The sequence below is a fragment of the Dipteris shenzhenensis genome, chromosome 6 (assembly GCF_047967505.1).
Source record: "Dipteris shenzhenensis isolate YYH24624 ecotype China chromosome 6, Dip_SZ_1.0, whole genome shotgun sequence".
In the NCBI taxonomy this organism is placed as follows: domain Eukaryota; kingdom Viridiplantae; phylum Streptophyta; class Polypodiopsida; order Gleicheniales; family Dipteridaceae; genus Dipteris; species Dipteris shenzhenensis.
In genome coordinates, this window is record NC_141601.1 from 26,343,316 (window position 1) to 26,365,365 (window position 22,050).

At 43.9% G+C, this 22,050-nt stretch overlaps 1 protein-coding gene across 1 annotated transcript in view; it reads left to right on the forward strand.

Annotated features, from left to right (window-relative positions):
* The first annotated feature begins 794 nt into the window (after nt 1–794).
* Nucleotides 795–22,050, forward strand: part of LOC147900987 (uncharacterized) — a 594,828-nt gene continuing 573,572 nt past the window's right edge. Inside the window, exons 1-4 of the mRNA XM_087376414.1 lie at nt 795–869; nt 1,335–1,460; nt 1,950–2,048; nt 16,280–16,332. Of these exons, the coding sequence (XP_087232540.1) occupies nt 795–869; nt 1,335–1,460; nt 1,950–2,048; nt 16,280–16,332 (353 nt within the window). The remainder of the gene's footprint in view (nt 870–1,334; nt 1,461–1,949; nt 2,049–16,279; nt 16,333–22,050) is intronic.

Here is a 22,050-nt window from a genome sequence, read left to right on the forward strand (position 1 = left end):
GGCTCTTTAGTTTTCATCCACCCAGACCGGAGTTTCATCTTTTCTTTGCTTGGGTTCGCTGCTGGGCACTTTGGACTTTATGGACAGATAGGAACTGTAAAGTCTTTGGTGATCCCAAATTTTCCCTGTTTGGCTTTTTTAAGCGTTCTCTGCAGCAATCTTTCTTTGATTGCTTGCAAACGCATTGCATAGATCATGATGTATATCTAGCATACACTGAGATTTTCAATTGATGTACTTTTGGCTGTGGCCTCGTTTTTGAGGTCGCTACTCTTGTAATATAATCACTCAAAAGTTTTCACTTTAAAAAAATGTGTGTGTGTGTGTGTGTGTGTGTGTGTGAGAGAGAGAGAGAGAGAGAGAGGGGGGGGGGGGGGGTTATTCAGAGTCTTTGAAAGATTGAAGGTCTAAGAGACTAAAAGACTAAATACAATATGCTAAATGGGAGGACCATCTAGCTATGGGCAGCTACACCCAAGATAAGTATAGCATAAACACAAAACGATGAAGTCTTAGAACCTGTCATAATTGAGATCATACGCACCAATATTAACGCCACATTTGTGTACTAGGAGGGGGCATTTTTGCCACCTTCATAGCACGTATCATCACGTAGAATTTTGTGCCACGTATGACGGGCTCATTGCATGCAAACGCCCTACACGCTTAGATCGGTTTCCCAATTGAATTCAATTGATGTTCGATTCCTCGCCACCTTTGAATTGTTTGTGTTTGTGGATTCTCTATGCGCCATCCTCTCTCGTTGATTGCGCATTGGACGACGTGCTGTCCACATGGAACTGCCGGAGCAGTCAAAAACGAAGGACCTCAACACAACTTGGCGTGGAAATCGGAGGTCGAGTTTTGCTGTATGTCATCGATCCTTTCAAGTCTTACATTATCGTCAAGCTAGTGGATAAAGTTTGTTACTCAGCATAAAGTTTGTAATCAAATGGTTAGTCTACACTGTACTTCTGTGTAATGTATTCGGCGTCAGGAAGTCTCTCTGTGTACCTGCCAAAGATCCTTCTTCTGCCGTTCATCCCTCGTTTCTAAGCTGCACAATTCTGCATTTGTGATGTGTCAGTAGCCACTGATTCCGTCTAAGTGGCCATTATGGAGCCCTTCAGATCCTATTGTTTCGTTGTAACAGTTTGATTTTTCTGCCATTAATAAAAGATAAAATAAAATGGAGTTTTGTTGTTTTCCTTGTGCTCCCACAAGGGTCCACTCAAGCAAGAGGCAATTGGCTTACCTATTGACCGTTAAGAAGTGCTGGTTAGACAAGATTACCTGGTAAATTGTAATGTCGCTTTGTCTTTTTGATTATACAGCAAGAATTCCACGCAAGCGAGCGGGACAAGCAAACAGAAGGAGCACCTATTCTAAAGTTCAAAGCCACTCCTCTTGAGAAAGTACAAAGAGAGAAAGTCCTCAGTTTCACTAGAGACTCCCCTCAGGTGCCTGCTGCCAAAATCAATAGTCTGTGTTGCAATGCTTTCCGTAACCTTTTTTAGGAGACTATTGTATGCTTTTGCACCTATGCTTCAAATAATTTAAGAAAAACAGTATTACTATTATGAATTTCAAAGCTGGATGAATGATACAGGTGGACAAAAAGGATCAATGTCCATGACATTTTGGCACTAGCCTTAGATAAGAATCAGCTTATTTAATTTGAAGACCTGATCAAAAGCCATCTCCGTTTGGTTTCTGGTTCTGCTTCTTGTTAATAAACTTTTACTTCCCAGTCCTTGTCTCTTCCTTCAATGGATGCATTTATTTGGTTACAATTAATGTTGCAAAGAAGAACTGATTGAAAATGTGTGAAAAGATACTCTTTTGTAATTTTCTTGTACGGTTGGTCATAGTAGTGTTTTGAAGATGCTCGTTTGGCTTTGAATGAATTAATGAGTGTCGAGCAAGTCATGAAAGTTATGTTATGACAGCAACAGAGATGCACTGGGGTACTTACCTTGGGTGCACTGATGGAGCTGAAAGATGCCTTTGAATCATTGGAAACAACTGCTCATGGAAGGCTTAACAAGGTGAGCTTTCTGTTACTGTTGAATGGTTATTTTGGATTGAAGTTTGCAATTAAACTACACATATCATTAGAAGGTCATCAAGAGACTGGAGTTATACATCATTTTAATAATATAGGGTCCAGTCACTTGATTGGCACTTCACTCCTCCTTGCTTTTCAAGAGATCTTTGATTTAAGATAGATTCCCCCCATGTAAGAGCGGACATTAGTCTGAGCGTAGAATTTCGTTGGCTGTCTGAGCATAGAATTTCATTCATCTGATGAGCGTGGAACATCTTTCAGTCAGCTTGGAACGTGGAACATAGACCTTGGAACGTGGAAGATATCAAGAAGAAGTCGTGGAACTCCTTGTAGCATGCAAATCCTCCATGCAAATCCTCAACAGCACTAAGGTGGCTAAAAGAGAAAGCTACGAAGGTTTCAGACGAGCACTTTTTAGGGGCAAACGTGCAAAAGGTCTAAAACCCTCTCTCTGTTGAATGTTGTAGAGGATTGCAAGTTGCATCAAACCAAGATGCGAGCTTGCGGAGTTCTAGGATTCCATGATTACGGTTGACATGACATCCCCTCCCCCTTAAGAATGGTTTGCTTACCTTTTCTATTGTTGAACTCTCCTCAAGCCTATCTTTCCATTTAACTGGGCATTCTCGATTGTATGTTTTGTTCTTTTTTCTTGTCTATTAAAACTTTTTAGTTCAATGCAGTAAACATCTAGGTTCAATGAGTTCAACTAGGACTCCGTCTCCTATGAGATTATCATCATCCCCTAGTTTCCTTTTAAGTCTACTTACATGAAAAACTGGATGTACTCTACATCCTTCTGGTAGATCTAATTTGTAAGCATATTCTCCAATTCTCTTAAGTATTAGGAATGGTCCACAATACCTAGGAGACAGCTTTGGACATTTACCCGTTTTTAGGGTTTTTTGAAGATTCTAGCACCTTAAGATAAACTTTTTCTTTTTTTTACTTTCTATGGTGTGGATCTACATACATTATCTTGAGCCATTTTAATGCTATACTTGGGAAACCTAAGCATTTGATTCATGTCTCCAAGAAAGTCCTTATGTGCCTAGACCTTCTCTTTTTCGATTCTAACCACATTTGGAGTTCTAGGTTGGAATCCATACATCATCATGAATGGACTAAAACCTGTCGTTGAATGTTTGGCACAATTATATGCAAATTCTAATATGGGTAAAACGTCCTTATTTATCCTAGGACAAAACAATTTTCATTTTAGAATACATACGCCTTTTTTTTAAAAAAAGTCAAGAAAGAGACTTCTACTAAGTATGAAAAGCGGAAATACATCATGCATGGCATGAACAAAAAAACCACCCGGAACGGATTAACAAAAAATCTTGATACAAACTGAAAAGATACCAAGGAAGAGGCTGAAAATGCCATCTTAGTCCTACTATAGGCTCTAAAAAGAGAAGGGAGGGCCCCTCCATCCCCTAATAAAAATATCATAAGCACCCAAGAGGAAGCCTACATGGTCGCCCAACTAGCCATCAAAGTATTATGGTATCAGTCCATATCCTTGCCATGGTATGAGAGGGATGGTCCATCCAATCCTTTTGTGCATTTGGCACTCTGGATATGCCATATTGCAATACTCGCTAGTATCTCCGAAGCAGTATCCACAGAAGCATATATGGGTCCGAGGGTTTAGATTTATGATTATTTGCTTCTACAAAGCCTACAAGGAAGTCTGCAAACCATTCTATTAAGGTAGGTAACTAAGTGACTCATAGCCTACTAAATCTGCACAAGTAATTGGATTGGAGAAAATTTTGAATTTTGGTTCAGATCTGTGATTCTGTGCTTCTACAATGCCAACAAGGAAGTCTACAAACCATTCCAGTGAACAGACCCTAGAATTGATGGGGATGAAATTGAGGATTCACTAAGGGCTGTTATCTGGCTAGTCTGCAAGCAATCAAAGAAAGAATGTTGCAGCGAACGCTTAAAGAAAGCAAACAAAGAAAAATTGGAATCACTAAAGACTTTACAATTACAGTCTGTCCATAAAGTCCAAAGTGCCCAATAGCTAGCCCAAACAAAGAAAAGATGAAACTCCGGTCACTGTGGATGAAAACAAAAGAGCAATAAAATTTTCCGGAAGAGAATAGTCGGGAATCTCGCTCATAGCCTCTGTCGAAGAGAATCTAGAAATTGCCAAGAAGACGGGCAATGCCAGAATAAATGAGGCACTGTCTCTTGAGAAATCAGACATCGATGACATAAAGTAGGAGCAATGTATCTACGGGCTAGCAACTGTCCAGATGGAAAATTTCCCAAAAGCACTCGCCATAAAAAAACCTGTTGCCAAAGTGGAAAGTTGTATGCCCAAAGTTGTTGCGGTCTTTTCCTCCACCACTTATTAGGGCGATGCATTCGCCAAAGAGAATTACTCCTTTATGAAACCCAGGGTTGAGGCAAAAGGATTTTGTATAATGCAGGCACAATAATCTGAGATAGCCTCAAAGAACGAGAGGAGGACCCAAGGGAAGTCAATGTCCAATCCTCTAATCTCTCCTGGAGTTCCAAAGGGGGAATTGGAACCAAAGGCAAAAGCTACAAGTGATTTGCTGCCACAAAGTACGATAATGAGAACCCAAACCATACTGTGTGGCTGCCAGAGAAAAGGGAAGCATAGAGCCATCATCATGAATAACATCAGCAACAGTATTGATCCCTTTAAAAGAAATAAAGTAAGAACGGCAAGGCTCTTGTAAAGCAAGCGGAGGCTGAAAAACTTTTGACTAGTGAATGCTTTCAGCCTGTAAAGAATTACCCATCAAAGACTGTCGAACATGCCATTCCAAGTGAGACAGAATATGTTTCCAGTTAAGAAGCAAGTTGGAGACCATAGGGCAGCCATGCAAATTGCCATAAACGCACCCAAACAAGAAATTCCACTGGGTGGGTTGCCAATGACCAAAAGCAGGAGTACTGATATGTGTGACCAGAGATTGAATCATGAGAGCCCAGGGCTGATCACCTTTCAGAAATTGCAGCAACATTTTCCCCCTATGAGCAAGGATGTGCACCTGGATATTAGTGATATTCAAACCTCCATGCATTTTAGGAGAACAAATTCGATGCACCGAAAGCAGTCTGAGACTTTTTTTGCCATGTTTGGAACGCCAAAAGATCTCTATAATGATAGATATAAAGGAATCAAGATCTGCCTTGGTGAACATGATCAAAGGCAAATAAAATTGAATGTACGCCACAAGTATGGATGGGAGCAGCTTAGACTTTTGAAAGTGAACATGAAGGCCAGCTTCCAAACCATAAACCGAAAGGGCTTGCATCAAAGCAGAAAGATCAGGCGGAGTATTTCTTGGAGTAAAGAAAGAATCATCAGCATAGGCTTGAGCAACCATGCTGCGATTTTCATCCAGTTCCAAACCATGGAGAGAATCTGTAGCCACTAGATGATCAATGTATTGCAGCATAGGATGAGTAGCAATAGCATACAGTAAGGCACTAAGGGGACAGCCTTGACGAACCGAACTATGAAGAGTCCATTCTTCAGAGATCTCTCCAGAAAGAATACAAGCAACATTGCTACATGCCCAAAATGGGAGGAGAAGTGTTGCACACAAAAATCAATCAAGCCTACAAGCACTTTGGTCTACATGTGAGTACGTTTTTTGATTCATGCTCTTTCATTATGTCTTTCATACTTTCTAGTTGTTCATTTGCTTCCGTCCTTCATAGCTCTCTTCCCTTCCTACCCTACCTCCTCTCCCTACTCCACTATGTTTCTTAATAGCTCTTGTGGCATCCTCAGAGGACCAGCTCATTCCACTTTCCTTGCCACTCGTGGAGTCTGTGGAGGTACTATCCCCCTACAGGGCACCATTGTCTCAGGCATCTAGTGGTTTTGATCTTACTTTGGCATTGGACCTACAGTCTCCTCTTAGTGTAGCGGTTGCTCCCTCATCAGGACAGCATGCTCCTCCTCTTTCCCTAGTCACTTCCTGAGCTCCTATAGTTATTCCCCCTTGGTGACACTGGATAGGACTACGTGACACAGTTGCACCTTGAGTAGGTCCCACTTTTTTTGTAGCTGCATCCTTGCCCCTTTAGGATGACTGTTCTCCTCTCCAAGCGCATGATATGCTGGACGACTACATTGCAGCATCCTCGAGACAATCTTTCTCCATTGATGCACAGTGACAGGTGCAACCTCAAGATTATCAGAAACTCCTTTGTGAGCTCAAGCGTGCACGCTCTCCCATGGATATGGAGGAGGACATCGACCAGGTAGTGATAGTTCCTTTGTGCAATGTCTTAACAACTGGCTCTATCAGATCCACATCTGCATGCATTCTTAGCATCGATGCCCTCGTACCCATGGAGGATTTTGATAAATTAGAAGATCGTGACATGGTAGGGGTTTTTTGTTAGAACATGAAGTTAAGTTAAGCGTGTTTTAGTGTATTCTACTAGGAGTTCCAGTAGAGTCTTATGTGTGAGTGCCACACGTCATATTGGGAGATATCCCATATACACTTTGGTATTCTAGTGTGTGTCCTATCCTATATATGATTGTACTTGTGTGTCACATCTACACACATCAAGGAGTCTACATCAAGCTTTATCGATGTGAGTCTTCCCATTTTGGTCTATTGCTTATTTCCATTTCCTTTCACTTTCATTAAGTATTATCTTCTCTCTCCCTAGCCTACCCTCTCTCTCTCTCCCTCTCCCTCTCGACCATGTTTCTTCATTTTTGAGGAGTTTGGTCAGATCCTTGACAAGGCCGACAGATTGAGTTATGGGGACTATTATGCTTGGGTGAAGCGATCCATACACATGGTGCAACGGATTCTCGATGACACGTTTACTCAGCTTGGTGCAACGTTCCTCAACTCCATAGGGCATACTCAGGGCTGCCCTTTACTGTCCTAGATGCAGCACCTTCGACTGGAGTACGAGCATCTCACGTACACTAAGCAGCAGGAATGAGAGTCACAGCTTGCAGCAAAGGAGGCACTCTGGCACAAAGAACAATAAGAGCTTCAAAAGCAGCATAGGAGGGATGGGGGAATGAGAAGAAGACACTCACATCTCAGCTTGCAGTATTGCAGAAGAGTTTACTATGCTCCAGGACCGCCATACATCGGAGCATGCCGCCACTGAAAATCGAATCAACGAGGTCAAAATAGAGCTTGCAGACATGACAGAGCGCAATGCCACTCTTGAGACATCCCATCAATCCTTGCAGCAATAGCTTTCCTCTCTACAAGATGAGCTCGCCCTTCTCCAATCGTGCCATGATCACTACCAGTCGTCCTATCATCGATATAAGGGCAAGTATGAGCACTTATGGCATATCATGGACACGATTGAGGAGGAGGAGCAGGAAGATACACGATCGGGAGGATCTGCAACTCCATGAGGCTCTCTTGGTATGAGACTTGATTTTGCAGCTCCATGAGGCTCTCTTGGCATGAGACTTGATTTTCCTTTTGATAGAAGAGCTCTCACTTTTGTACATAGTAGTTTTTGGTCTACTTTTCTCTTGTGATACAACAAGCATTTGCTCCTGGACATGGCGCAGTTGTCTTTTTCTTCTTCAAAGATGTATATGAAGACTTCGTGTTCAGGTGTACATAGCATGGTGTTGCTCTATCAACCTTGGTCATTTTCATCCATTGTAAGACCATGAGCATATTCTTACTACTCTTTTATTTCAGTTTCTCATTTCCAATGTAAGGCCATTAGCCATTGGTTTATTTTGTTTCATGCTATGTGCCACAAGCCTTTGTGATTTTTAAACGGTCACACCCTTGTACCCTTGTATCTACTTCACCCATTAATCGGGACGGTGAATGATAGTGGTGGGGGAATTGTTGTAGATATTCAACTTTAGGCCATTCCAACCATGTGCAAGTGTGTTGGCCATGTGACACAGTGACAAACCATATGACAACTATGTCGCCATGTCGACCAAGTGACAACTGTGTCGATAAGCTGACAAGGTGACAACAACTATGTCGACGAGATGACAAGGTGATAGCTATGTCACCATGTCGACCATGTGACAACTATGTCAGTGAGCTGACAAGGTGACAACTATGTCAACTGGAGATAACCATGGTGACTTGTGTACCGCAGCAAGATCTCATGAGTCCACCTTAGCCATCATGTCAGAACTATGTGAATGGTGGTGTAGAGGGGCAGACAAGAGCTGCACATGGAGAAGATAAGTGCACACTGACAGAGGGCTAAGCAGCGCATAGTGGACCACAGAGAGGTGCACATGGGGTAATTATATCACCAACTGGGAGGAGGAGGCTGGCGAGTTAGGAAGTGGTTGAAGCTATGAAGAATCCAAGGAGTGGAACGGCTAAGGGAGATAGAGCTACCACCAATGGGAAGAAGGGGATAAGATTCTTAGCTATAGAAGGAACCATCGACGGGAAGCAGAGGGGATGAAGAGGGAACATTTGATGACTGTAAGGGAAATGGGAGAGTGACGAGAAGGATGGAGTCAGGAGCTCACCTATTGTATCATTGTGGTGTCCCTCTGGTGTACTTCTCTTGCTTTGAATTTTATGCTTCCTTCCATCTCTGTTCGCAACTCTAGCTCCCCTTCACCCCATTTATTTCCCTCTTCACACCCTTTCACTTGGTATAACAGACCCTGTGTCATGTGGCTTGAGTTCTCTTACATTCATGTTGAAGGATGGCTCTTGTAACTTTGTTTTTCTTGTCTTGCATCACTCTTGCACTCCTATCACTCACACCCTCGGTGTTAGGAAATGGAGTCAGTTGAGTCAGTTTTGGTGTGTTCTAGTGAGTCCTAGTGTGAGTTTTATAGTTATAGGTGTCTAGGAGTGCCACATGTCATATTGGAAGTTATCCCATATACATTTGGTACTTACTGTGTGTTCGCCTATCCTATAAAGACATTGTACTTGTCACTTGTTAAATCACTCAACTCATTCAAGTACAAGCTACTTTGGTCTACATGTGAGTACTTGTTCATTGCTTTCATTTCCTTTCCATTTTATTTTGATTGCTATCTTTTCTTTCCATTCCTAGTGTTAGCTTGCTTCTCTCTCTACCACTATGTTCCTTCATGTGGTATCATAGCTATGTATCTAGCCCTTTCCCTCCTCTCCATGCTCAATCTAGAGGATGAGGGAGCCCAGCAAATGAAAGCTACCCTCTCCTCCAATATAGAGCTGCCTTCCCTCACCCTTATCCTCTCCATGAGCTGATCTACATCGACATTGGAGGTGCCATTGAAGACACTTTGGAGCTGGCAACTAGCTGCGTGGACTGCTACTTCAACAGTTGAAAGCTGTTCGTTTGCTGAAGCTGTTCGTGTTGCCCATGTTGTCGCCATCTCTACAACTCTAGTCCGCCATTCTTTGTCAGCCTGCTTGCCATCTTTTGCCCATTATACAGCACGTCTTCTGCCCAACTGTCTGCCATTTACAGCTTGTCATTCTGCTCCACCTGTCCGCCCTTTACAGCCTGTCATTCCTGTTCAGCTGCCCGCTTTCTGTCTGCCATGTTAAGCAACAAACTGCCAGCAATGATCGTCTTCACCATTGCTTGTCTGCCCATCATTCTTTTCCGCTCCTAAAAGTGTTGAAACAGCCTGGTACATTCGTCGTATAACTAAAGACTGAAGTTGGCATTTTTCACAATGAGTTCTTTCTCTTCAACCTCATTGCTCGTAGAGAAGTTAACAGGGGAAGGATTTCCTACTTGGCAAACCAAGGTGCAGTTGCTCCTCATGAAAGAAAATGTATGGGATGTTATTGAGGATGACACTACCACAACGGATCCTCAACAACTCAAGATATGGAAGCAACACAACTCAAGAGCTATTGCTGTTATTGGACTTTGCCTTGATGACACTTTGATTCGTCACATCTACTTCAAATCAACGGCCAAGGCGATATGGGCGCGCCTTGAGAATCTTTTTGGTAACAAAATCACAAAATTCAAGGTTTTCTTGAAGTTGCAATTTTATAAGTTGAAAATGGAGCATAGTGATACCTTCAGTGCACATTTAGCAAAAATGCAATCTCTTGTTCAAAAACTTTCCGGCCTGAAGTGTCCCCCGGATAATGAGGATAAAATGGCTGTCCTCATGAAGAGTATGGAAGGAGTCACTCATTTTGAGAACACTCTTGAAGTTCTTAGGCTTGCCACAACTACCTTTGATGATATGATGACTCTTATTCTTGAAAAAAATCACTGGAACAAAGAATCTCCGATCTATTCATCAAGTACTATAGAGGCTCTTGCCTCCACCAACAAATGCAAACCCAAGCCCTTGCCTCCACCAGCACATGGAAAGACAAAGTCATTCAAGCCTCTCAAGTGCACCTATTGTAACAAGCTTGGTCATACGGAGGACAGATGCTACCAGAAGCTTGACAAACAACAAACAAGGACCATGCCAACCACCACTAGTGATGATGAAGATGACAACCCTCCGACACAAGTTCATGCTCTCACTTCTCAAATCCGATATCTCTCTCTCCCTCCAGAGGACGATGGAGATGATGATCCATTTGTTTTCTAAGCATGTTGTACTTGGGTACTCTGCCCTAGGGGTGTTTCCAAAAAATGAATGCAATAAATGAAGAGACATGGAGGTAGGAGAATGCCAAGCTAACTAGGAACGGAATGGAAATATGGAAAGCATAATGGAAAGGCAAAATGGAAATCAAATGAAAGAACAAGGGCTGGGCAATGATAACCAAAATACTCACATGATATAAAGCTTGATGTTGACTGATGTGAATGACTCAAGACAAGTACAACACTATATCGTGTGACACTAGACTCTAGAAAGCCATAGTGTATATGGGATAGCTCCCAATATGACACGTCGCATGTCTAGGACTCACTAGACTATAAAACACCCCCTAGACACCTAGTACACTCATTTTTGACTCACTTTGGCTTCATATTCCAACACCTTCCCATGAAGGCAAGGTAAGAGACTATTGGAATGGAACCAAGAACAGAACATGACAATGACGGTCATCAAAAGTGTGCATGCCAGTCTAGAACTAGACATGGTTCCCACACAATATCAGAGGCAAGTGAGCATGGCTTAGAGGCTAGTGAGCATAACATAGAAATCTCATCTAGCATGGCTCAAAGGCTCATCATGCATGGATGCATAATCAACTCAAAGGTCTAGGAGATCAATGCACCAACATCCTAGAACTCTCAAGCTAGGCTTGATAAACAAATAGACCTATCAAAGCCAATACATATGGCTCCCACAGTACATCCCCCCTTGGCTTCATAACATGACATGTTAGGAACTTGACCATCATCATATAATTACACTTGAGCATGAAAGAGAGCTCTCTCTTAGTAGGCCAAGATGTCTCCTCTTGTTGCTACTCTTTCACAAGCTTAGCTCATCCAATGGTGGCCTCTTTCAACCTAGCTCTGCACTACCATCCTCAAGTCCTCCTCACCCTTCTCCTCTTCCAACTTCAAAGAAGTAGAGATGGAAGAGGTGAAGCACTCATGGCCTGCACTTTCATCAAGAGATACCTATACATGATGCAAATCATGTGATAAGGATTTTATGTCTCTATGAAATGCCTATGGTAAAAAATTCTTCTCTCCGAAGGAAATAAACTAGGTGAATAACATTCAAGAGGCAAGTTTTCCAAATTGCCATATTTATCTGTAAAATAAGATCTCAGTGTGCACATTTGGCACTCAATCCATGGAGAAAATTTCAATGATCAAGACCACACACCAAAAAAATAGGAAAACCAATACATCTTTTTAGGAGGACTATCCAAGGCAGAGGACCTTTGGACTCAATGAAAACCAAACACTCAATACATATCATTTTAGGGATACTACCCAGGGCAGAGGACCCCAAAATACATCAAGCTATAAAAATAGATCTCTTAGTAGTAAGAGATGTCGTCCAAGTAGATAATGCACATGTGTGCACATCCCTACGATTTGATGACGATGTCAATGAAGCACTAGGCATGGATGTCCCAAAATATGTATCGGTGAAGTCCATGGGGTAGCTACATGGAGCACTCACATGGTGACTCTCAAAATGGATGAGTGAGGGTCACTGATGTCAAGATAGATGCCGGAGGTGTCATGAACACTTCGAGAAGCCAATCAATGTGGATTATGGGCACAATGAGCACTCCAAGAGGTAATCGGAGAAGTAAATGTAGTTCACATCAAGATAGTATGTTTACCAAGTCCAATGAAAGGACTCAGCAATGCACCTCACAATGCCGAGAAAGTCACTTGTTGATGTAGAGTGGTCTCGGGTACGGGCAAGTCAAATTGAAGAAGAGATGCCCCTTGTTGAGAGCTCAACAGACGAGACTAGCTTCTGTTGCAGTTGATGGCGGAACTGCTAGAGCTAGAGCTGCGTGGGCAGCACAGCAGCTGGGAGCCAATGTGGGTTGCGGCTGGCCAGCGGAGAGGAGCTGAGTAGATTGCAGGTGGAGCCAGATGGTCTGCTCTAGATCACGGGTGCAGCATGCGGAATCACATAAATGGCGGGGGGGGGGGTGGAGTAGTAGAAGCGGGTGGAAAGAGGAGAAAATGGAGTGTAGAAGAGGCTGGAATAGAGGGCAAAAATGGCGGCTCAGTTGGCTGAGCAATGGCAGGCAAAGCACGGGATATGTGGCAGCTCCAAGTCGTGGTAGAATCTCAGCATCATGTCGTAGATGGGTAGCTTCACGTCGGTGAGGCTTGTGTAGGAGGAGAAGAGATCACGGTGGAAAAGAGGAGAGCTCAAGGGAGAGGTCAAGTGGAGGAGAGGACCTTCCAAGGCGGAGGGAAGGTAGCTTCATGGTTACTCTCTTACCTCAACCTCTTGGAGGTGGCTCTGATACCATATGAAGAGACATGGAGGTAGGAGAATGCCAAGCTAACTAGGAACGGAATGGAAATATGGAAAGCATAATGGAAAGGTAAAATGGAAAGCAAATGAAAGAACAAGTGCTAGGCAATGATAACCAAAATACTCAAATGATATAAAGCTTGATGTTGGCTGATGTGAATGACTTAAGACAAGTACAACACTATATAGTGTGACACTAGACTCTAGAAAGCCATAGTGTATATGGGATAACTCCCAATATGACACGTGGCATGTCTAGGACTCACTAGACTATAAAAAAACCCTAGACAACTAGTACACTCATTTTTTACTCATTTTGGATTCATATTCGAACAATAAAACATGTGTTGAGTCAATAAAGGTTCTTTGCCTTGGATAGTCCTCCTAAAATGATGTATGGATTTTCTATCGTGTGTGGCTCCATGTCCCTCATTAGTCCTTGGAGCCAAGAGGGGGACGTACTGTGGGAGCCATGTATTAGCATTGATAGGTCTATTTATTAGGCCTGGCATATGAGTTCCAGGATGTTGGTTGCATTGGTCTCCTAGACCTTTGAGTTGGTCATGCATCCATGCATGATGAGCCTCTAAGCCATGCTAGGTGAGCCTTTGAGTCTATACCATGCTCACTAGAATTTGAGCCATGCTCACTTGCCTCTAAGTTAGCATGGGAGCCATGTCTAGTTCTAGACTATCATTGCACAGTCCAATGACCGTCATTGTCATGTTCTGTTCTTGGCTCCATTCTAGTTGTTACTCACCTTTCCTCCATGGGGGGTTGTTAGGAAATGGAGTCAATTTTGGTGTGTTCTAGTGAGTCCTAGTGTGAGTTTTATAGTACTAGGTGTCTAGGAGTGCCACGTGTCATATTGGGAGTTATCCCATATACATTTGGTACTTGGTGCGTGTGTGCCTATCCTATGAAGGCATTGTACTTGTCACTTGTCAAATCACTTAACTCATTCAAGTACAAGATACTTTGGTCTACATGTGAGTAATTGTTCATTGTTTTCATTTCCTTTCCATTTTATTGTGTTTGCTATCTTTCCTTTTCGTTCCTAGTGTTAGCTTGCTTCTCTCCCTACCACTATGTTTCTTCACTCGGTGACACCATTGTCCTTACGCGTCCCATCGTTGACACCCTCGTCCAGCACTCACATCATGCACCATCGGTGACACCATTGGCACTTCCCTACTTTCTCCCCGCACTAGTGGCCCTAGGCCTCTAGTAACACTTGCAGAAGTGATAGGAACTCCCCCTCAAACAGGTTCTCTCTCCTCTTATCTCCCTCAACTATTCTGCCATCTCTTATTGACTTTGACTTGCATTGAGGTGGACCGGGTTAAACTTTTACCTCATCCATGTGTGCACCTCTCTGATGCAGATTCGATCTTTGCTACCTATAGCCTACAACATCAACACTATTTACTAGAACTTTATGCGGTGTTTTTCTCTCTCACTTCTTGAAGTCTTTGAAGGAACATGTAGCAAGCTATCTCTAGGAACGAAAAGGAAAGATTTCAAGCATAATGGAAATGAACTCAAATGGAAGTAGGCAATAGCAATGAACCAAAATACTCACATGTAGATAGCTTGATGTTGACTGATATGAAAGACTCAAGACAAGTACAACACTATATAGTGTGAGCCTCTAGACTCTAGAAAGTCACAATGCATATGGGATAATCTTCCATATGACACGTGGCACTGTCTAGGACTCCTATCTAGGACTTACTAGACTATAAAATAAGTCCTAGGGACCTAGGACACACAAATACACTCACTTTTACTTCATATTCTAACAATCTTTCCCCCTCCCCCACTAGCCCTTGTTTTTTCGATGAAATCTTGGATTCAGTTGTCCTTGTTTTTATTAAGTCACTCACTCTCCTAAATTATGCGGTATGCAAAGTATGTAAAGTACTTGTTTGGTTATTTATTTGTGTTGAGTTGGGTATATTACTACTTTTATACCTAAAAATAAAGTATTCCTTGATTGTATTTTGATTATGGTTAATAATACCTATGATTTGAATGCTAGATTATGAAGTGTTCTGTGCAAGTAGAATTTAAGTTGTGATCTATTCTCTTTGATGCTTTTTTATAATAGCACATATGATATAAATGGGCTGATATGAATGAGACACGAAAGTGAAGCAAGATAAAAGTAAACCATAGATTTCAATTTAGTTCAAAAGCAAAAGCTGGAGTATAATGATCGTTGGAGATTAGCTCTTGTTGCAACTAAGTCATGTGCACTAAGAGGGTGTTCCTGGATGGCAAATAGATAGCTACAATGTGTGATTAAGAAATCTATGCCAAGCAATCTGTAATTCATCCTCATGAAAATTTCAGGCCCAATAAGCACTTATGCATTTGGGCCAAAAGTAGAAATAATCACATCCAAAACTGATTTGCTGTCCAGAAATAATAGATAGTAGCACACAAAGAAGGAACCACTACCTAACTTCAGCAAATATCTACTAGGTTTGTTGCATACCAAACTAATTACTAACTTTGACCTCCAATCATAATCTACAAATCACTAACCAAGAAATTCCCAAATTTAAGGCCAATCACCTTAGCTATGAACAAATTTGTAACGGATTGTATACAATATGCTTGTTCTCGACCAACTGAATATTTCATGGAATAAATCGCTCGAGCTCTAATTAGCTTGCATGCCATAGTTAATTGCATCCCTTTAGCAGGCATGACCAAAGGGAGTTGTAATGAAGAGAATTGGAGAGAGAGCTGAGGGGGAGAGAGAGAGAGAGAATAAGAGGGGCAACACTGAACATGTGGTTTTGTAGAGAGTTAAACACGATATAAAGGGCTGAAAGGGCTCAGGAGGGTTTTTTAGGAGTAGAGGGATTTGAAGAGAAATGGAAAGAAAAGGAGAAAGAGACATACCAAAGAAAATGTGGTTTTGTAGACAGGTAAGCATGATATAAATGAGTGGGCTTAGGAGGATTTTTTTTAGGAGAGTGATTTGAGAGAAGCGGTCAAAAAAATAGAAAAAGCCATATTGAGCATGTGGCAAACAGTGTTCTAAAAGGGGAAGATGCAGTGGAAAGGAGGGAAGTAGACGAAGAAGGGTGCACAAATGGGGAAGAAGGTTGAAGATAAGTCGGATATGCGACAAGTAGGGTCAAAGTACAAGAGGGTTGCAATGAGCAAAGACAAAAAAGTGGCAAAAGGAGGTCAAAAGGACATGCTAAGAAGCAACTAAGGAAAAATCTAATGGGATATGGAAGTAAAGAGGAGTTTAGAAATTTAACAAGTTTTAAGCTTGAAATTCTTATATGTGAATCTCCTAATCGTTTTTGTAGGAAGGATTTGTGCTGGCATGTGCGAATATCAAGGAAATGGCAATGTACATGAGGTGTGTATGACATAGATAACGATCACACAACTATGTACACTGCCATTGAACTGGCTCATATGCTGATCTTTTTTTACCAAGTTGTTTCATTGTAAAAAAAGTAATCAAACTACAGATCTATATCATCCTCCTTGTTTGGTCTTATTGCAATTGTTTATTAATGTAGTCATAATTTTCCTTAAAATCTAATCTTATATGAAACATATCCGTACCATGCAAAGTCCTTTTATGACAAGGCATAACTACTTGGGAGAGGATTCTAGAAGCAATTTATCTTCTCCATTTTAGGGAAAGGATATCTGTACAAGCTAGATTTCTATCACACTCTAGGAAGTCTTCTTTATTAATTTTTCTGGGACGGACACCATGGCACCTAGAACATTTCTATGTTGGAGGCTGGGCCAGGTAGCAAGGAGACTTTGCAGACATCATGGCAAGGATGACAAATGTCTAATCATGCAGCCATAGTCCTTTGCTTAGAGGAGCCTCATAGGAGATGACCTTAGAGAGAGTCACTTGTTGTGTGGCATCGAGGATAAGTAGGGTTAGCCTCGAACATGGATCTCCACAGGGTCACCAAAATCCCTCCATGAATACAAAGCCAAAAGAAGAGAGTGAACTTTCTATTTGGACCATAGCTAATCGTGTTTACTATGCCTCTTCCTGACCGTGATCTTGAAGCTTTCACAAAAGAACTTTGCATATTCATACGGTCTAGAGCTAAGCAATGCTGCTAACATGGGTTTGTAACTCTTATTTAGGTAGAAGTTACCCACTACTGAGTAAATCTGAGAGAAGAAATACCTGGTTAGAAAAGCTTCTGTGTCGAGGCCTCAATTACATCTGAGCACACTTGCTCCATTTCAGCCGGTCAGGATTGTTAGATTGGTAGAGCATGGCTTAGACTTATTAGACCCTCACCCACGTCTTGTTACGCATGTGGAGACTGTGGCTTTATGGGGGTATTCCCATAAAGCACTTGCAGTAGGATCATGGGGAATGAGAATGGATCGATGAAGAGCACCAAGAAATGGGCATTTCCTTCTTTCGTTAATAATGCCAAGAGATCCTAGTTGAGCTGTAGAGGTTGGAGCCTGGAGGCCCTCTAGATCACCCCATTGGGAGTATTATGAGATTTCAGCTAATATACATAATAACTTTTGGAGGAGACTTTGGAAATCCTGCAAGAATAAAAATATCACTCTATTCTTTTGGCTTTATATTCAAGGTGGGATTTTAGTGAACCTTTGGAGATCCAAGTTTGAAGACCATACTTGTCCTCGTTGCTTCAATTTAGCATTGCATTTGGGATTGCAGATAGGCCAAGATTATTTGAAAGGGGAAAGCCATGATCTTAGGTACCTTTATTCATCGCCCCTTCTTCATGACTTGGGGCTCAATTGCTTTTGGCTCTTTCTCTAGGGGGCCCAAGTCTTCTATGAGAGACAAAAGGGCAGCCAAGCAAAGTGCCATCAGTGCAGCCAAAAAAGAAATCCCATTGATCGAGTTGCCAATGACCAAATGCAGAAATACTGATATGAGTGACTAGAGTTCTAATCATAAGAGCCCAAGGCTGATCACCTTGCAGAAATTACAGCAACATTTTTTCCCTATGGGCAAGGATATGCACATGAATATCCGTGATGTTCAATCCACCATGCATCTTGGGAGAACAAATGTGATGCATCGAAAGCAGCTTTAGACTTTTTCTGCCATGTTTGGGTTGCCAGAAGATTTCCATAAAGACAGACATGAAAGATGTAAGATCTGTCTTAGTGAACATGATCAACGGCAAGTAAAATTGAATAAATGCCACAAGGATGGACTGCACTATTCAAAGACGAACGTGCAAAGGCCAGGTTGCCAATTTCCAATACTCAAGCTTTCTCCGAAGCTTAGCCAAAACCCAATCAGTTTGTTATCTGCGAGTGAGTTCCCACCCCAAAGGGTAACCAAGATGACAAACAAGCTGAGTGGGTGGAATGATATCCCCGGGCCATAAGAGGCTATGCCAGTCTTTGGAATGCAAAGGGAGCAGCTCATACTTCTGAAAATTAACATGAAGACCAGCTGCCAAACCATAAACAGAGAGGGCCTGCATCGAGGCACCAAGATCATGGGGCGTATTCTTCGGGGTAAAGAAAGAATCATCAGCATAAGCTTGAGCAACCATGCTGCGATTAGCATCCAATTCCAAGCCATGAAGTGATCCTGTAGCCACGAGATGATCAATATATTACAGCATAGGATGAGTAGCAATGGCATGCAGTAAAGCACTGAGAGGGCATCCCTAGCGGACCGAAAAACGAAGAGTCCACTCATCAGATATATCCCCAGAAAGAATACAAGCTGCATTGCTATCTCTATAAAGCCAGTAAATAACCTACTGCATTTTTGGTCCAAACCCCAAAGCTCGCATAGTTTGCAATATGAAATTCCATTGAAGTGTGTCAAAGGCTTTTGTAATATCTACCTGCAAGAGTAGAACATCCTGCTGTGTGTATTTGGCATATTCTATCCCAATATAAGCATTGGCAATGTTATCTGTGATATGACGATGTGGCCATATTGGGAGGGATGCAACCCATCATGCAAATAACCTTTAATACGATCAACCACCATTTTGGCAATGATCTTGTAAATGACTGGCATGAGCCTGATTGGCCTCCAATCACCAAGTGAATCACATAGCTGCTTCTTTGGAATCAGCTTGAGAAGACCCTTTTTCCATGACACAGGCATTTGCTGATTTTGCCATTCTGCATTTACCATTTGCAGCAAGGTGAATTTAAGAAGATCCGAAAACAGCAACAATTCAGATACTGGCACTTTGAAAACTCCACGATTGGCTCCTCCTCAGCTGCTGCTCCTTCCCGTGAGCTGCTGCCCCCCCCCCCCTCCCTCTCAGCCAGCCCTCTCTCCCTCTCTCTCCCCTCGCTCTCCCTCGCTGCCTGCCCTATCCCTCCCCTTGCTACTCCTCCTCTCCCTCCCCTTCGCCAGCCCCCTCCCCTTCTCCCTCCTCCTTCCCTTCACCCTCTCTGCTCTCCCTCTCCCCCCCTGCCAGCCCACCCGCCCCCTCCCTCTCCCTCCTCGCCCTCCCTCTCCCATCCCGCTGCCCTCCCTCCCCCGCACCCTCCCCCTCCCCTGCCCCCTCTCCCTCACCCGCTGCCCCCCCCGCCCCCTCCCTCTCCGGCCCCCTTCCTCCCCCACCCTCCCTCTCCCGCTGCCCCCCCGCCCCCTACTCCTTCCCCACCCCTTCCTTCCCCTTCCCCTCCCCCGCCCTCACTTTCCCCCTCCGCTGCCCCCCCCGCCCCCTTCTCCTCCTCCGCCCCCCCTTTCCCCCCCGCCCCCTCTTTCCCCTCCCTCGCCCCCTCCCTCCCCCGCCCCTTCCCCCACCCTTCCTCTAACCCCCCCGCCCCCTCCCTTCCTAACCTGCCCCCTCCCTTCCTCTCCCCCGCCCACCTTCTTCCTCCCTGCCTTCAGCCCCCTTCCTCCTCTGTTGCCTACCCTCTCCTTCCCCGTTAGCCCTCTCGCTTCTATCCTCTCTCTCCTACTCTCTCCTTTCTCCTCGTTTCAGGGCGTCCTGGGCACTAGTTTCACGGACGGAGCTTTAACAGTGTTGGAATCGGCTTTTTCACTTCGATTGGCGAATGGATCCCCATTCAACCAATCTCCGTCCACTTCCACCGGCTGCGAGAACCGTCATTTTCTCAGAAGACGAGTTGCAGCAGCTCAAGAAAGATGTGGAATTAGAGGGCTCCACATCACTTTTCGCCCGCATCTATGGGTCACATCCTTCCAGATCACAGGCTAGAGACTGGATGCTGGCGGCGTTACCAGGGGATCTCACCCCACACCTCAGGGATATTCGACTTCTGAGACGTGGATTCTTCCAAGTGATTTTCGACTCCCACGAGTCCACAGCCCTTGTTCTCAAAACTAATCCCCTGGCTTTGGGTTTGAGGAGGATTTTTCTTTTGCCCTACACCTTGGGCTTCGATCCGGTCGAGGAGGACAGTCAGGTCACATCACTGTTCATTAGGTTTTCTGGTCTTCCTCAAGTTTACCATCGACTTCTTGCTACTATCGGAGCCACTTTCGAGTGGTCACTGAGATTCCCCCCCTTCCTAGCATGCCTTCTTCCTCAGCAGAGATAGTCAGAGCGGATGGGGTGCCTCGAGTTAGGGTCATTGTCTCTGACCCTAACATCTCAGATGACCACATCATGATTCAGCGTCCAGATGGCTCTCTCTTTCGACAGAGAATCGAGATTGTAGGAAGACAGGATCAATGCAGGATTTGCAAGACCCTTGGGCACTTTGCTAGAGATTTCCCAAGGAAGAGAAAAAGACCCAAGAGGTCTTTTGGTGCGGCTCCTCCACGTACTTCCCCGTCTGCACCTCCCCTATGGCCTGTATCACACACCCCAAACCAGGAGCAGCAGGGCACCCTGCTTCGCGCACTCCAAGACCTCCAGGGGCAGCAGGGCGCCCAAAGCCTGCAGCACTCCCAGTACCACGTTGGAGAGCGGTCAAAGTGGCTCCTCAGGAGGAGACCCTTAATTCGGTTTAGACAGATGCCATCCAGACTCCAGAGGTGGATGTTGCTGCAGCCCCAGATACTACAGTTCCTCATCAGGAGGGGCCTTCAGATGCACCAGCCCCGGTCATTTTCGTTTCTGATCACAAGGGGGCTACCGATACTTCTCCCCCTCATACTGTTCATGCCACAGCTGAGGGAATGTGTGCACAGATGAGGACTACAGATCCTTCTTCAGCCCAGCCACAGGCCTCCTCAGCTCCTAGCTCCAGATTTGCTGATAGAGGCCTGGTAGGTCCCTCTTCTCCTTCCTCCAAGAGTGCAGGTCTTCTTCGCACTCCTCGGCCAGACTTGCTTCTGAGGAACTCTTTTTCGACACTGACTGATTACTTTCATGGATGATGAGGAGTTTGTGCCCTCCACCTTAGGGGTCCCAGTCATTGGGATTCCTCTTGACAGGGCCTCCCCCTCAACAGGTGTAGGGATCCTTTCACTTGTTGAGTTTCCTACCCTCAGCAGGAGTGTTTCGGCCCAGGGGAAGCTGGTCTCCTCTACTAGGTTGGGTAAGCCTTTAAATCCAGCATCCACCTGTCGATGAGGATAGTCAGTTGGAACATACAGGGCCTAGGGGGAGTTCCACATCGTTGCGGTAGGCAGATGATTCGGAATCAGCTTCATCCAAGTGTCACTGGAGGTGCTATTGATATCCTTTTTATCCAGGAACACAAATTGGATGCCAGTGATTGCTCTAAGTCTGGCAAACATCTTTTTGGTTATACTTTTTGGTCGCTAGCCTTGGGCACTAGGGGGGGCACTTCTATTTCAGTTTCCCAGTCGGTTCTCCCCTTGGTTGTTGGACACGGAGTCATTATCACCTCTAGAGCTCAGTGGATTATTCTCTTGATTGGAGGGTGTAAGGTTAGTTTCCTTAACCTGTATGCCTCCAACATTAGAGGGGAACGTGTCTTTATGTGGAAGGACTTGCTCTCCTGGGGCCCCATTGCGGATTCATGGATGACTGGAGGTGACTTTAATATGGTTGAGTTACCTTCAGACAAAAAAGGGGGTAGAGAGGGAGGACTTCACTCTTTGGAGAGAGCAGCTTGGGATGCCTTTCTTTTTCATTATTGTGGCAGAGATACTTGGTTGGACGATGCCTTTCTTATTCAGTCACAATCC